General features: G+C 41.4%; 1 protein-coding gene across 1 annotated transcript in view; it reads left to right on the top strand.

The window, feature by feature from the left end:
- The window catches only part of LOC127009371 (symplekin-like), a 48,016-nt gene that overhangs the window by 10,057 nt on the left and 23,798 nt on the right, over positions 1 to 14,161 (top strand). Inside the window, exons 4-8 of the mRNA XM_050882391.1 lie at positions 123 to 278; positions 3,857 to 4,005; positions 4,425 to 4,579; positions 6,857 to 7,099; positions 12,235 to 12,396. Of these exons, the coding sequence (XP_050738348.1) occupies positions 123 to 278; positions 3,857 to 4,005; positions 4,425 to 4,579; positions 6,857 to 7,099; positions 12,235 to 12,396 (865 nt within the window). The remainder of the gene's footprint in view (positions 1 to 122; positions 279 to 3,856; positions 4,006 to 4,424; positions 4,580 to 6,856; positions 7,100 to 12,234; positions 12,397 to 14,161) is intronic.

Here is a 14,161-nt window from a genome sequence, read left to right on the forward strand (position 1 = left end):
TACTGTAAAAAAAATGCACATATTTCATTTCTATATCAAATCATAATTAGTTTTAAATTTGTGTGTGGTCAGAATTTTATATTTTAAAAACTTCTAATGTTTCCCTTTCCTCTTGCTACCAGAGTGCGGACACAGGCCATCAAGTTCCTTGAAGCATTGGTGCTGCTGCAGACCTACACAGAACCAGATTCAATAACACGAGAAGGGGAGTTCAATCTGGATCATGTGCCACTCACACTCAAAGTTGCTCGGCCCAGAAAGCTTGAAGAGGAAGCAAGGTATGAATCTATGGGTCACTGTTCTCAGGTAACCAAGCCACTTTAGTGTAGTATGCTTGATCACCTTAACCACTTTATTCACTCCTTACCAGTCATTCTGCACATGTTCAATAGACTGTATTTGCTATACACAAAACACCACACTTGGCCACCCGCAGAACTGTCAAGTGAAATCTGTCCTTTTTTTCTGTTTTGGCATTCCAAAATACAAGTTATTGTTTGGAGCCAAATGTCTAAACATGGTACCTGCTAGTCAGGGAAAAATATACTGTATACTACCCATTGCATGTAGGTTTCAAGGTTTATTTCAATTTATGGTAAATATGATCACTGAGTGGTGAAGTATGCAAGCCCGTATCTACCTTGTGAGCGCCAGAAGTCTATTCTAGTTGGCAGCAAGAGGTGTTTTGTCTCCTGAATATTTTGCTCATACATTGGCTATTTTAAAAGTAAGATAAAGTTGGGAGCACATGATATAGTGGCATGTGGCGGCTGTGGCCATTTCCGTCCCCTTGGCCCTTTGAACCTGTGGTGGGAGAGAACGCTTGAACTCTACACAGGGCCAGTGTAATATCCAGGTTATCACAGTTTACCTTCCCCAGGTTTCCCCAGGTACACATTTATCAACCAACCAGAAAGGGAGAGTGAACAGCTGGGTGGGCTGCACGCCAACTGCCCAGGCCAGTATTTGAACCCAGGCTCGCAGAATCTTAGTCAGGGACGTTAACCACTGCACCATGGAGGCATGAAGGCTGTTTTGCTTTCTAGCATCTCTGTTATAATTTAATTTGACGTTAGATGCGTATTATTTCTGAAGGTGTAGTTATTTAAACTTCTGGTCCTAAAATAAGTGCTTTACATACACAGTACTGTGCAGACAACACAAACTGTTATAAAGGTAGTATATAAAGGGTATACCATCACCATTGTCACAGAGATACACACAAGGGGCCTCAGGCAGTGAAGAGGTGAACTGATAGCCAATATGTTCTATCAACACCCATTCTTTTCAGATTATGGCACCTTTCAGAATATTGATCTCCACTGGTTGGGTCCTCAACCTCAGATTATCACTTTTGTTTCTCATTTCTAGACATCAGATTTGGCAGTTACATTATCATGTAGTCTCTTTTTTTTCCCTCCTTGCTCACTGACATTCCTTTATCACCCACTTGGGTATCCTACAACTTTCGTACCATACGCATAATTTTTTCACAGTTGGGGCTGACTGATTTGCTCCATGTTCTAGAAGGGACTGACATACGGTATGCACAGAAAGTTTTGTCGCTGCATGAAAAAAAAACATTGTTTATTGTTAGTAGGGGGAAAGGTTGTAAACACACATGCAATATTGAACTTATCAGTATTTACTGGCATTCCCCTTTCTCTTCACAATCTCATTAAGGCGTTTAGGGACGCTGGGTGCAAGGTTTTGCAGGTAAGATGGTGAAAAGCTGGCCCACAGCTGCTTGACTGCATCCTTAAGTTTAGGCACAGATGATGTGTCCATGTCACGCAGCTGTTTCTTCATGTGCGACCGTAAATTTTCAATTGGATTGATATCTGGGCAGTTTCCAGACCAGTCAGGAAAAAAGGGAACCTCACAATCTGTTAACCACTGTGTAACAGACTTTGCAACATGTGCAGGGGCCGAATCCTGCATGAACACTAGCCTTTTTTTTTTTCTTTTCTTTTTTTTTTTTTTTTTTCTTTTTTTTTCCAAAAAGAATCACACAACACATCACTCAGAAGCTCTAAATAATTGTTTTAGTTCACCTTTTCATTAGCAAGAAGAATCACCAATTCACCAACTCCATGATAGGTTAAGCAGCCCCAAACCATAAGTGATGCTGGGTGCTTGACAAACTTCGAGGTGAACTTAGAATCCAGTGGGTCGCTGCCTGGCCTGCAGTACACACGTGATGAAGGGGTTCCAGTAACAGTAAAAGTTGCCTCGTCACTCCATAACACAGTTTTCCACTGCTCCTCATTCCATGCTAAGTATTTCTTGCAAAACTTGATTCTCTTGTCCTTTTGTAGTGCATTTAACATCGTTTTTTTGCAGGCACGGTAACTTGTATCCCAGGTCATCATGAAGCAGCTGCTGCACACTCCTCAGAGACACATCTCCCAGTAACTGTGGATTTTTTTGCCTTTATTTCCTGTGCTGTCAGCCATGGATCCTTTAATACTTGCCGGGAAACAAGTGCACGGGTCCTCAAGGTCGTCTTACAAGGCCTCCCAGACTTGGGAAGTGAGGCGAGTGCAGCAGCCTTCCCGGCATCCTTGAACCTTCTTACCAAGTGCTGGACTGTACTCAGCTGAACTCCTGTTTGATTTGCTATGAATGGGAGATCATGGCCAGCTGTGTGTAAGGTTATCACCTCATTATGTTTATCCTTGCTAGTGACCATTTTGGGAAAGTTCAGAGGGTGGAAGGAAGCAAACTAATGGCTCAAATTTGACTCCAACTGGGGCATCAAGCGAACATATGTTCTCTCTCTATCGCAGCCAGGCAGCTACTGAGTCGAGGCTACCACTGGGTACCCGGGCGGTAGAGCATATAGGGGTGCCAGTTAGTGGCATAAAAGCATCAGACAGTCTTGCTCTCCGAGGAACAGAGTTATGAGCCTCCTTCACTTTCCGCGAAAACAAATGTCGTCGGCCTTTTGGCGACAAAACTTTCTGTGCGTACTGTATAGGGGTTAAGCTTTGTAATGTGGAGAGAATGCAATAATGGACCATCTTACACAGAACACTAAAGATTGGACACATTTCTATTACCTAAATGTCATTCTGTCTTCATACACCTTTCTTGCTCTCCCAAGTCTGTATTATCTTTGAGCCACACAGTCTGATGTGTAAATAGTACATGTTACCTATTTTTTTTTTGGTTGAATAAGTACCAAACCTTTTATCATGTAACTATTAACCCTTTCCTTGCGCGCGGGACAGGACGCGACTATCCCTTCAGGCACAGTCAGGCAGCCCAATGGGGGGTCTCTTTTAACCTCTGTATCTCAAAAAGTATTCATCACAGCTAAAAACCAAAAACACCATTGGAAAGAGGAAGTCCAGATCTATAGGAGTCGGTTATGTATGCCTCTCTTGCGAACGTACATGCATGTTCAGGGAGTGTTGAATGTTAACACTTACGTCGGTGCGTGCGGGATGATCAGCCATATTGAGAGAACTGCGGACATCTCTCCTTCAGATTCTGGCAAGGGAGTATTGCCAACTGCAATATTTACAATTATTTGGTCAAAGAATCAGTCAGGTGATAGGTGAAGCTATGCAAAAATGCCGCTATATTGGCCAAGAACATCCACCAGTTACTCATCTGTAGATTTGCTGCGCTGGGCTCATATGATTTTCCACCAAATTTAGTGAAGAACCCACTCAGTTGGCAATCCTGTGTTGTGAGAATTAGTGCTGGAACACTTTCATACGCGGGAGATTTGAGTGCGGGTGGAGCTCACAGCGAGCGTTTAGCACCACCAGCAATTACGCCTAATCCTCGCTGCGAGCGTTTAGCAATGAAAGGGTTAACCACAACAATTTTTCTTACTCTCTCACAGGATGGTCCTGGGCAAACTGCTGGCTTTCCAGGGTTCTATTCACATTAGTTCAGTGAACCTGATGACATGCATGTCCTCCCTGACCATCATTGCCCGTGCCCGCCCACAGTTTCTTGGCAAAGTGGTCAATGCCCTGGAGATCCTACATGGTAAGTCATGTAATATATTTTTAAATAATTGAGAAATTTGACTATCCTGAATTATGGTTAAGTGGCAGGAAGGGTAGGTTGGGATTTGAATTTACCTCTTTTATTTTATCTTAAAATCAGGATAGTCTTAGACCTAAATACTAGTTTACAATATAATGTGTGGGTCATTTCACTGAGGAATTGTGTTCCTGAGTGATTCTTTTCTAAGTTTTCTAAAATCTAAAACCTGTTCTCCTTTCAGCATCAGAGGTCAGACATACAGATATATATACTCATGCGTGTTTTGCACTTGTATGAAAATGAATTGTTTCATAACTGTAATAATGTAATGATTTGCCCATACTGAGTTATAATTTATAGGAAATTTATAGGAAAAATGTTATATATATATAATATTTATCTTATGATTTTTTTAACAGCCAACCTCCCACCTACCCTCACCAAATCTCAAGTGAACAGTGTTAGGAAGCACCTGAAGATTCAAATGCTCAACTTGCTGAAACACCCAGCCTCTTATGACTACCACTATAACATCACTACTGTCCTTAGTGACTTGGGCATCTCTTCATCAGAGGTTTGTATAATTGCATTGCAAGGACTGTAAAATTCACTCAAATGTGGTCTTTGATTACTTGCTCTTAATTAAATATGTTTAGTGTTCATAGTCATTCAGAACAAAAATATTGTTCATTAGCACACTGTGAAAGTATCACTTATGGATCCTCAAGTTTTTATTCATACAGTTTTAAGTTTTCAAAACTGCTACACAATTTTATGTTTCACTTATTAAATTCTATAATCACTTACTAAAGAATGTGTAATAATTAGGAAGTCAGTTTTAGTGTAATCATTGATATTACTCAGTGCTGAAAATGCTTGCATTTTCATAAATGCATTTTGACCATTTTGAAAAGAAAGAAAAAAATTAAGTTCATACTTAGGTGGTTCCATGGGACTCCTATCCCATGAGCTTTTTCATGCTGCGGCGATAAACTGAATATGATGTTAAATCGAGTTTTATCTCACCTGGGTCATCATTTGCCCCTTGCCCCAAGGGTTGGGTATAGTAGATTGTCTCTTTTTCTTTACCTAAAGATGCAGTAAATGTGCACTTTTTTTTTTTCTTTCCAACTTAACCCATACACTGTAGACTTTAGCTGAAGAGAGTGGTCATATCATGTTGCTTTTTTTCGAATTTGTTTTATTTGTCTCAAAAAAATCTTGAGAAAATTACAAATTCATTGGTGAATATATTTATTTCAAATGATTACTCAGTGTCGCTCTCATGATTTTTATCTAGATATTTTCTCCCGTCTCCAACCTCAAGATATCACATAACATAAAATTAAAATTTTCTTTGCATAAACACAACAAATACATACAGTGCTCCTCATTGAAATTGTCGCCGGGATCTCACTAAACCGTTAAACTTTTAAAATTCTGTGTGTTGGGGGGGTGCAGAGGCGGGAAACACTGACACTTGCCTGTCCATAGCTGTCAAGTAGGGGTGTTCAGTTGATGTCTTCTGTCACCCCTCCAGATTGGTTTGCAATTGCTTGGTTGTTCAAAGATTTTAATGGACAATGGTTCACTACAAAACCTTGTCAAGTCATGACATCACAAGCATCACATCTCTCCACGAGGCTGGACACTCAACACAAGATATTTCACAGGAGACGGGTGTCAGTATCTGCCAAATCCAAAGATACATGGTGTATGAAGGAAAATGGCGACAAACAAAGTGCCAGAGAAGAAAAAACACCCGGAAAGACCCACAAAACATCCATGCGAACCCTGAGACTAGTACACTGTGTACTTGAATGTCACCCTCGAGTATCAGTCAGAAAAACAAAAGAGTACAACCCAAGACTACTGAGTAACGTGTCTGTGAGGACATTATCACGCCGCATCCACGACAACCTCCAATATAAACATGATACTACATCCAAAGAAATGTATTTATTTTACAACTAGCACTGTTGGCTTACCTTTACGCTTCCTACACTCCTCCAAACGTGCAGGAAGGCTGTTTGCAAGGGCCATGATATGCTGTGGGGCGAAGTTTCTCCATAGGTGGTACAGCGCAGCTTGGAGTTTGGGCACCGTTGAACAGTTGTGGCCAACAGTACTAGTTGAAAGATAAATAAATTTCTTTGGATGTAGTATCATGTTTATATTACCAGCAGCAGCAACAGCAGCAGGAAGCAGGCTGCGACAATATTAATGACGAGCACTGTATACATATAATGAAAAAAACTTAAAATAGAATGCTTGGGTATTCAGTTGGCAACAGCAGACGGGGCAAGGTGGAGTTTCCGCTGCCGCAAAGCTGAAATATATACTATGCAGTCTCCAATCATCAGCTCTCCTTTCCGATTATTTTGAAGTCTAATATCTTTATTCATATTCTTTAATGATTTTATTTTCAAGTTGAAGCATATAAAATTATGTGGATATAGGAATAAAGGGCCAGCAAAATATGCTTGAAATCCTACAACCGAGTTACACCGACATGAATTTTTAAAAATTATGCATATTATGGAAACATTGCATGCATGACTGTCCAATATTTTCATTAATTGATATTCCTCAAGTATTGAATTAAAGATAAAAAAATAGAAATGACTGCAGTTTGACTGTTTAAAAAGGCAAACGTATAAATACGTACTAAACACTTCCTTAAGAGGTGCATACTCGTATGTACTAAACACTGCAAAACAGGCATGAGAATGGAATGCAAAATACCCCTGCCTAGTAGCACTGACAAGCCTTTGTTAATCATCATTAGATGCATAAGTATCCTTTATTAATCATCATTAAATGCATAAGTATCTGCTGTAATTCTTTTTAGGTTAACAAGGCCATGCCATCGAAGGAATCCATCAGGAAGAGAGTGCGGAGAGACAAGATTGGAGAAGAAGTGGTGGAAACAGCTCCCAAAAAGCCCCGTGTTGAAAAAGAAGAGAAGAAGGGCAAGGTGGAGGAAACACCTCCTGCAATTGTAGAGAAGACCTCAGCCCTTGACATAACACAGCGATGGTTGGTGGAGAAGCTGACTCCAGAAAATGTATCTAATTTGGTTTTAGTTTCCATGGTAAGTTTTCATTTATTATTGTTATACTTCCAAGTCAGGGTAAAAAAAATAGGAATATGTCACTGAAAGTGGAAAGAAGCACTATCTTTAGCATTGCTGTAAATGGTTAAATCCCTTGAGTGGTGGATAAATTTGCCATAGGTTTCTGAGACTGTGTTATATTGTTTTATGGGAATAACTTTTAATAATGCATCAAAAATGGATGATAATTTGGTAAAACATGTTTCAGACCTTGCCCTGTTTTCATCAACATGACTTTTAACAATATTTGGATAAGTAAAACATTTATAAGAGAAAAAGTGATAGAATTCTGCATATGAAAGGGTTCCTGACTTAAGGCTAGCAAACATGGCTGTGGAGACAGCGTCGTGCGCATGCACTGGTGACCAGTGAGATGACAGGCGCACAACGCATTCACTCATGACAGCATCGAGTCCAGCACCCTGCCACATATGTTTCATCTTTTAATCATAATAATTATAGTCTCATTTCCATTACCAGAACAGTTAAGAGAGCCCTGATTTAGCTCTCCAGTTAGTCAGTCTGCCAGCCTGCCTTCTGAAAGGCGTTACAGCTCCACTACTGTGTTCACAGCTGGAGAGCTTGGTCATAAATGCCAGATACAGTATGATCTTTTGGCCTCCCACCACATGTGCACAATGCCATCTCCACAGCAACATTTGCTACCCTCACAACAGGAAGCACTTCTTCTCTTGGGTTTTATCATTGTGTCTCATAGGAATGCTTTAATTATCCACATCTTGTTAATAAATCATACTGACAAAAATAGAGCAAGGTCTGACACATACTTTGCCAAATTATCATCCTTATCTGCTGCTTTGTTAAAAAGTTATTCCTGCAAAATGATATAACAACCTCTGAATTCCATAGTAGGTGTCCATGGGCCAGTAAGAAAAGTACAGTAACATCTCACATCTAACAAGTAACAGTACCCAAAGACACTTGGTTAGTGCGAATACATAAATATATGGGGACAATTAATATAGGTGCAAATACATGAACATAGGGTAAAATTATTATAGGTAAAAATAATTGACCGAACCTATTTTCACTCATTTTTGTTGCGGATTTAGGATTTTTTCAGATTCGATTCTAAATGAAAATTAAAAATGAATTGGGGAAAAAATACGCCTATTAATTTTTTTAATTACTTTATTTATTTTCTGAGATCCTGACTGATGCTGTTTATTATTATTATAGTATTTTTTATTTTATCTTGGAAATCATTGAAATGATTGAAATGATTTGCCAGTGCAATCCGTCTAGCACTCAAAATAGAAATAGCTCGTTCAGAGGTTCAACTTGCTTTATTTATCTCACCACTCACAAATATCACAAGTGGACAAGTAGAACAAAACTAGGACAAAAATTTTTTTAATGTTTTTTGTATTTTGTATTTGCATGTGTGCATGCAAGTGTGTGCATAGGGTGGATGTTTTTATTGTACAATGTGTACATGGATGGATGTATGGAGAATTAAGAAAGAGTGGAGGGCCAGAGTGCTGAAAGTGAGGAAAGTGAGAGTCGGAGAGTTGGTTGCTTGAGTGTTTGCAGATGATACAGTGTTGTTGGCAGAGAATGAGGATGCTGCAGAGAGATGATGGGATGAGTTTGATAGGTGTGAGGAGACAGCTGAGAGTGAATGCTGGGAAGAGTAAGGTTATGCTATTTGAGAGGGTGAGAGAACAGGTCGTTGATTTTGCAAAGCCATACAGAATTAAAGCAGAGGGTACAACAAAGTGTAGGATAAGGTTAGGGGAGGAGAGAATGGAGGAAGTGACCGAGTTTAAATATTTAGGGACTGTTTTATGTAAGCATGGCAGTATGGAAGGTGAGGTGAGGGAAAGAGCAGTGAAGGGCAGACAGTGGTGGGTGCATTGGAGAGAGTTATGAAAGGAAGAACTGTGAGCATGGAGATAAAGAGGGGAATAAGGTATAGTATTATCCTGACAACTCTGTCATATGCATCAGAGACGTGGACATGGAATGCAGCACAGCAATCGAGAATACGTGCAGTGGAAATGAGTTATACAAGAGGTACATGTGGTGTGTAAGGATGGGATGGAGAAAGCAATGAAAGTGTGTATGAGCAGTTTGGTATGAGTGTGACAGCAAAAGGGGGGGAGTGTGGAGTGGTGGAGTGGGTGAAGCGTGGTGCATTGAGATGCTTTGGACATGTGATGAGAATGGGGGAGAATGAATTTGTGAAGAGAGTGTATGAGGGAAGGATTGAGGGAGGGTGTGTCAGGGGAAGACCACCTGTGAAGTGGATCAATAGGGTGAGTATTGCAGCGAGAGAGTTGGAAGTAGCAGGATTGAATGTGCTGAGAGGGAGTGCCAGAACAGGGAGAGATGGAGACACTTCTGCCACGGCCACCCCCTGGAGGGACATTCCCACGAGGGAGCAAGGCGTCGGAGATATAGATAGATAGATAGATATTGCTTCAAAATACCTCCATGGTGTAGTGGTTCGCGTGCCTAACTATGAACCTATAGGCTTGGGTTTAAATCCTGGCCTGGGCAGCCAGGGTGCACCTCACCCAGTCGTTCATCCTCCCTTTCGGACTGGTCGATAAATGGGTACCTGGGGAAACCTGGTAAAGGTAAATTGTGGTAATCTGAATGTCACACTGGCCATGTGTCCTTGGGTAATCTGTTCATACCCACGACAGGCTCAAGGGCCAATGATACCGAGATGATCACTGCGGCCATGTGCAGCTATAACATATACCCTCAACTTTACCTCTATGTATTTCTTAATAATTAATTGTTGGCAGTTTATCACATTTGAGTTGTCCATAACTAAAGGAAAATTAGGTCGGGACTTCTCTTTTGTTTCTGTTTGGCCTCACTACTGTAGGTATGTTTATAAGTTTCTCCCTCATGTCTCTGTTAATCTCTTTTAAATAAATTTAAATCTACTAATATTTGTGGAAAATTGAAAAATGTAAACATAAGCTATTGAATTTTAAGTGTAATACTTTGTATATACATTACAGTCGTCCCTCAAATAGTATGGTTTTGGTTTTTATACGGATTGTCATGGAAGAATTTTTTAGATTTTTAAATTTCCCGCTCATCGCACCAAGTAGCCATGGCGTGAGTGGCAACATTTCTACCAAAACACCTGCTGAAAGCACCCTAAAGCATTCGAGATAGGTGATCACCTTGCAGAAGAATAGGCGCACCTAACATTACCAAATGTGGGGTACAAACTTGGCGGAGGGACTGTTTTTTGGGCGCCATTAAAGGTAATGGCTAAAGAGTAGCTTAGCCGGATATTTTGTTTTTATTTATTAATGATCCACGAGACATCCTAGAGTTAAAGCAAAGTATGTGGTTATCTTTGTATTCATTCATACACACACTAGAAACATTTCTGTGGAGTCTGATTCACTCATTAGAGTGAAATTCTATTGTGATAAGCAGTCACAAATTCGTATCACTAGTAAAAATGAAACTAGTAATTTAAGTTTTGCCACCATGAAATATACACAAATAGATAAATATGAAAGCTCATGAAGTCACAATAAGTGACATCACCTGCTTTGCGCAGTAAAAGTGTGTTATTTTAGGTATCTGATACCCTTAATATGGCAGGCTCCTGCTGCCTCGGCCACAGATTATTGCCAGATTGTCATACTCAGCTGATTATATTTTCCGACTTCCTGCCCCAAAACTGTCTTTTGGGCTCCAAAAACAAAACTAATTTATAGTTATCGTTAAAAGAGTAGGATCCTGATGTTTTTTGGCAATAGTTAGACGTCAAAAACCGTTAAATACTATGCTCTGAGTACGACAATCTGGCAACGGTAGCTATACGTATTTTCATATTATTGTTTATTCAATGTTGTATTCAAGAAAAAGAATACTCATAATTTTAGTTAGTTTTTGGTTATAAGGATTCCTTATGAAATACAAGTATAACATTACCTTCTTTAACTTATAACGTCCTGAATTCTGGATCAGCTATGGTATTGTTAGGTGCGCCTATTCAGATTTAGGAGAAGTTACGTTTTGGGATGAGTTACGTTGCCATAGGGAGAGCATACCACGTGAATGAGAGCAGTGTTCGCTGTATCTATGATCTTGATCTTGGTCTTGGTCTTGATGTCACAGGTGGCCTGGGATTTCTTCCTTGGTCTTGGTTCGGGAGGTAGTTGTCCCTTTCGGTCCCAACTACAGCCTTTGAAACGCCTTACTCCCTCAGGGCCAACACCCTGAAAATCATAGTGTAAAAGAAATTCTTGCTGCAGTAACTGCCAGTGCTCCAAGAGGGCTGCAAGAGTGGAGATAAAGGCCGTCCTTTTACTAAGCCCTGTAGTTGCTATGGTAACGGCGTCTCACTCGCAGCAAAATGGCGTACACTGATCTTCCTGGCGACGTTTAACATGTATTACTAGCTGTCCTGGCTGACGAACTCCTTTCAGTAGAAGATGAAAAGGAAGCTGCATTGGTTATGGTGGCACAGAGAGGTGAAATGCAATGGAAACACTTATATGTGTTTGTTTGGGCCACCATATTGCTGATGACGTCATCACAACATGAAGGCGCTCCACCTCTCGAAGCCAGGAGCCAGCAGACGTGCCGAGTTGGCAACTCGTGCTGCCGCATCACGCGTTTGAGAGCACTTGGGACGTTCCAAGAGTCCCGATTCCCTCTCTCAGACACAGCCCAGGAGTGTTTCTAAGGGGGACACTAATTTTATACGGATTTTCGAATAGTATGGGGATCCTGGGTCCCCTAACCCCCGTACTATTTGAGGGACGACTATATTAATATTTGATTATTAAGCAGATATATGCAGGAATAATATATATATCCTGTCCTGTGATGAAATTAATGTAGTTACTAAGGAATGCAAGATGAGTAGGGTCAGGCCACTTCCTCCTCTAAAAGGTGGGTGGGGCCATCCCTGCCACACCAGCCCAATAAAGGCCAGCCAAGTCAGGGCTCCTTTGTTTCCGTGTGGCCTCATCTCTGCGTGGATGCAAATAAGATCTTCCCCATATTTGGATCTTTTTGTCCAAAGACGTAATACACAAAGGTACTTGTTGTCTTGACTTTGATTTCTCCTGTAGTTTTGTGTGTATTTAAATAATATTGTATTTCAGCTGAATCTGCCAGATGAAATGCCAGCACTCTTCAGTGCTGGGTACAGCCCCATCACAGCAGCTGGCACCCAAGCCCAAATCCAGCATGTGGCTCGCTTACTGTCCTCACAGCTCACTGCAGCAGGGGTGGGCCCTGGGGCAGAGCAAGTTAAGGATGATGAGGTAGGATAATGAAGTACTTTAACCACTATATTTTTTGACACCTTTCCTTTGAAAGTTTAAGGAATTGACTGTGATAGGTTCTGTGGCTTTAACCCCTGAAGAGTGCGCAGTAATGACCACACACAGACACTCATTCAGGGTAGATGTTTTGAGCCAAAAATACCTGTTCATAACCCCTAAAGGGTGGGGATGTCCCGTGATATTGGTTCTCCCCTTACGGCAATGTTCTGACATTTTCCCATAAATTGCTCAATTTCCATTATCAATTTCACGGCTCTGCCTCAGCCAGTAGCTTTAAATTTATGGGGATTTCCTTTATCCATCCTTCCTCTTCAATCTGCCACAAACTAGAAGTCTCTCAGTCATGTGGTGTTTCCGTGGTGATGTGATGAAGTGCAGTAACTTTTAGCTGGTAGCATGCCTTTGTTCGGAGGGCTGCGTAGCTTGTGGGTGGTGTGGTGTAGTGCAAGGCCCTCCCCCTCCCCGCACTCAACCCCGCAACAAAGCCTTTCTATTACCCTCATATTCTTAACTTGATAGCCCTGCAGGGTGGTGGGCTGCATCCTCAGGGGCCTCAGTGTCACTTCCACCATCACCATAATGAGATTGATCTACAGGATGGCCACCAAACTGAGGTTACACATTGGGCTCAGCCCTCCTGATAAGACAAGGGGTTGGAGTTCAGTGCTGTTGATGTCACTTTCTTTACCACTAACACTACTTTTGAAGCTTGAAAAAGTTATTTTCAGCTCTCTCCAAATTGTGCTCACACGGAGAGCTCTTTTGAGAGCAAGAGAAGGCTTAGGAGGAGTCGAGGTCACTGGCTGTGAACACTTGGGCATGGAGCCAGACAAGGAAGATCCAAAAAAACTCTCCTCCTGCCATTGTTACAGTCACAGAAACTCTGAGAATGGCACGGAGGAGTTGTGTGACAGCCTAGGAGTCATGCTGACCCCTCACTCCCCACACCGCCGCTTGTAGGCATTGGAATTAGTCACGCATAGCTCAATAAAAAGGCATATTTTTCTTGTCATTGGCTTGCCTTAATGCGTGGTGAAAGAAGGCGAGAATCCACATCCAAGGTGCACACACGGCTGCAGCTTTAGTCTCCCGTGAACTGGCGGGTACAGGTAACTCTCGATATATGCAAGTATTGTGTCCTTGAAGAGGTTGCGTAAATCAAAAACAATGTAAATCAAACAAGAGGTAGGTTTCTATCGAAAAATAAATATTCACTTCATTCAGTGGAGAGAGAGAATAACCATATCACCGAGATATCCACTCAGGCACTCAGTCTCAGCCTCACTCGTGTGAGGAAGAAATGAGGGACACCATGAGCGACTGGCTAGTTTTGGTACCGGTACCGTACCGTATAGCTGGTACTGTTAGTACCGGTACCTGCCCACCCCTATTGTTGAGTAGCGTGGCAGCGTGGGTACTGTATTGTTGTTCAAGTGGCACGCGGGAAGAACTGAGCTCAGCTGTGTGGCCACGGCGCCATGTGAGTCCAGTTGCGTCAGATATCCATAAAATATCGTGTATAAGTGAGAAAAAAAACGTGTAAATTAAACATTTATTTGGATTTTGGACCCCGCGTTATTTCAAAAACGTGTAAACCAAACACACATAAATCGAGGGTTACCTGTACTTGGACTGAGATGATTTCACCTCGCAGCTCCACCCCAAACTCCCCCCTGCGCGTACTAGTAGAGTTTTGAAGGCAGAATGCCTTGACTTGGTGTATATAGACTTTGGCCTTGTCATT

This window comes from Eriocheir sinensis, chromosome 40, assembly GCF_024679095.1.
Source record: "Eriocheir sinensis breed Jianghai 21 chromosome 40, ASM2467909v1, whole genome shotgun sequence".
Lineage (NCBI taxonomy): Eukaryota > Metazoa > Arthropoda > Malacostraca > Decapoda > Varunidae > Eriocheir > Eriocheir sinensis.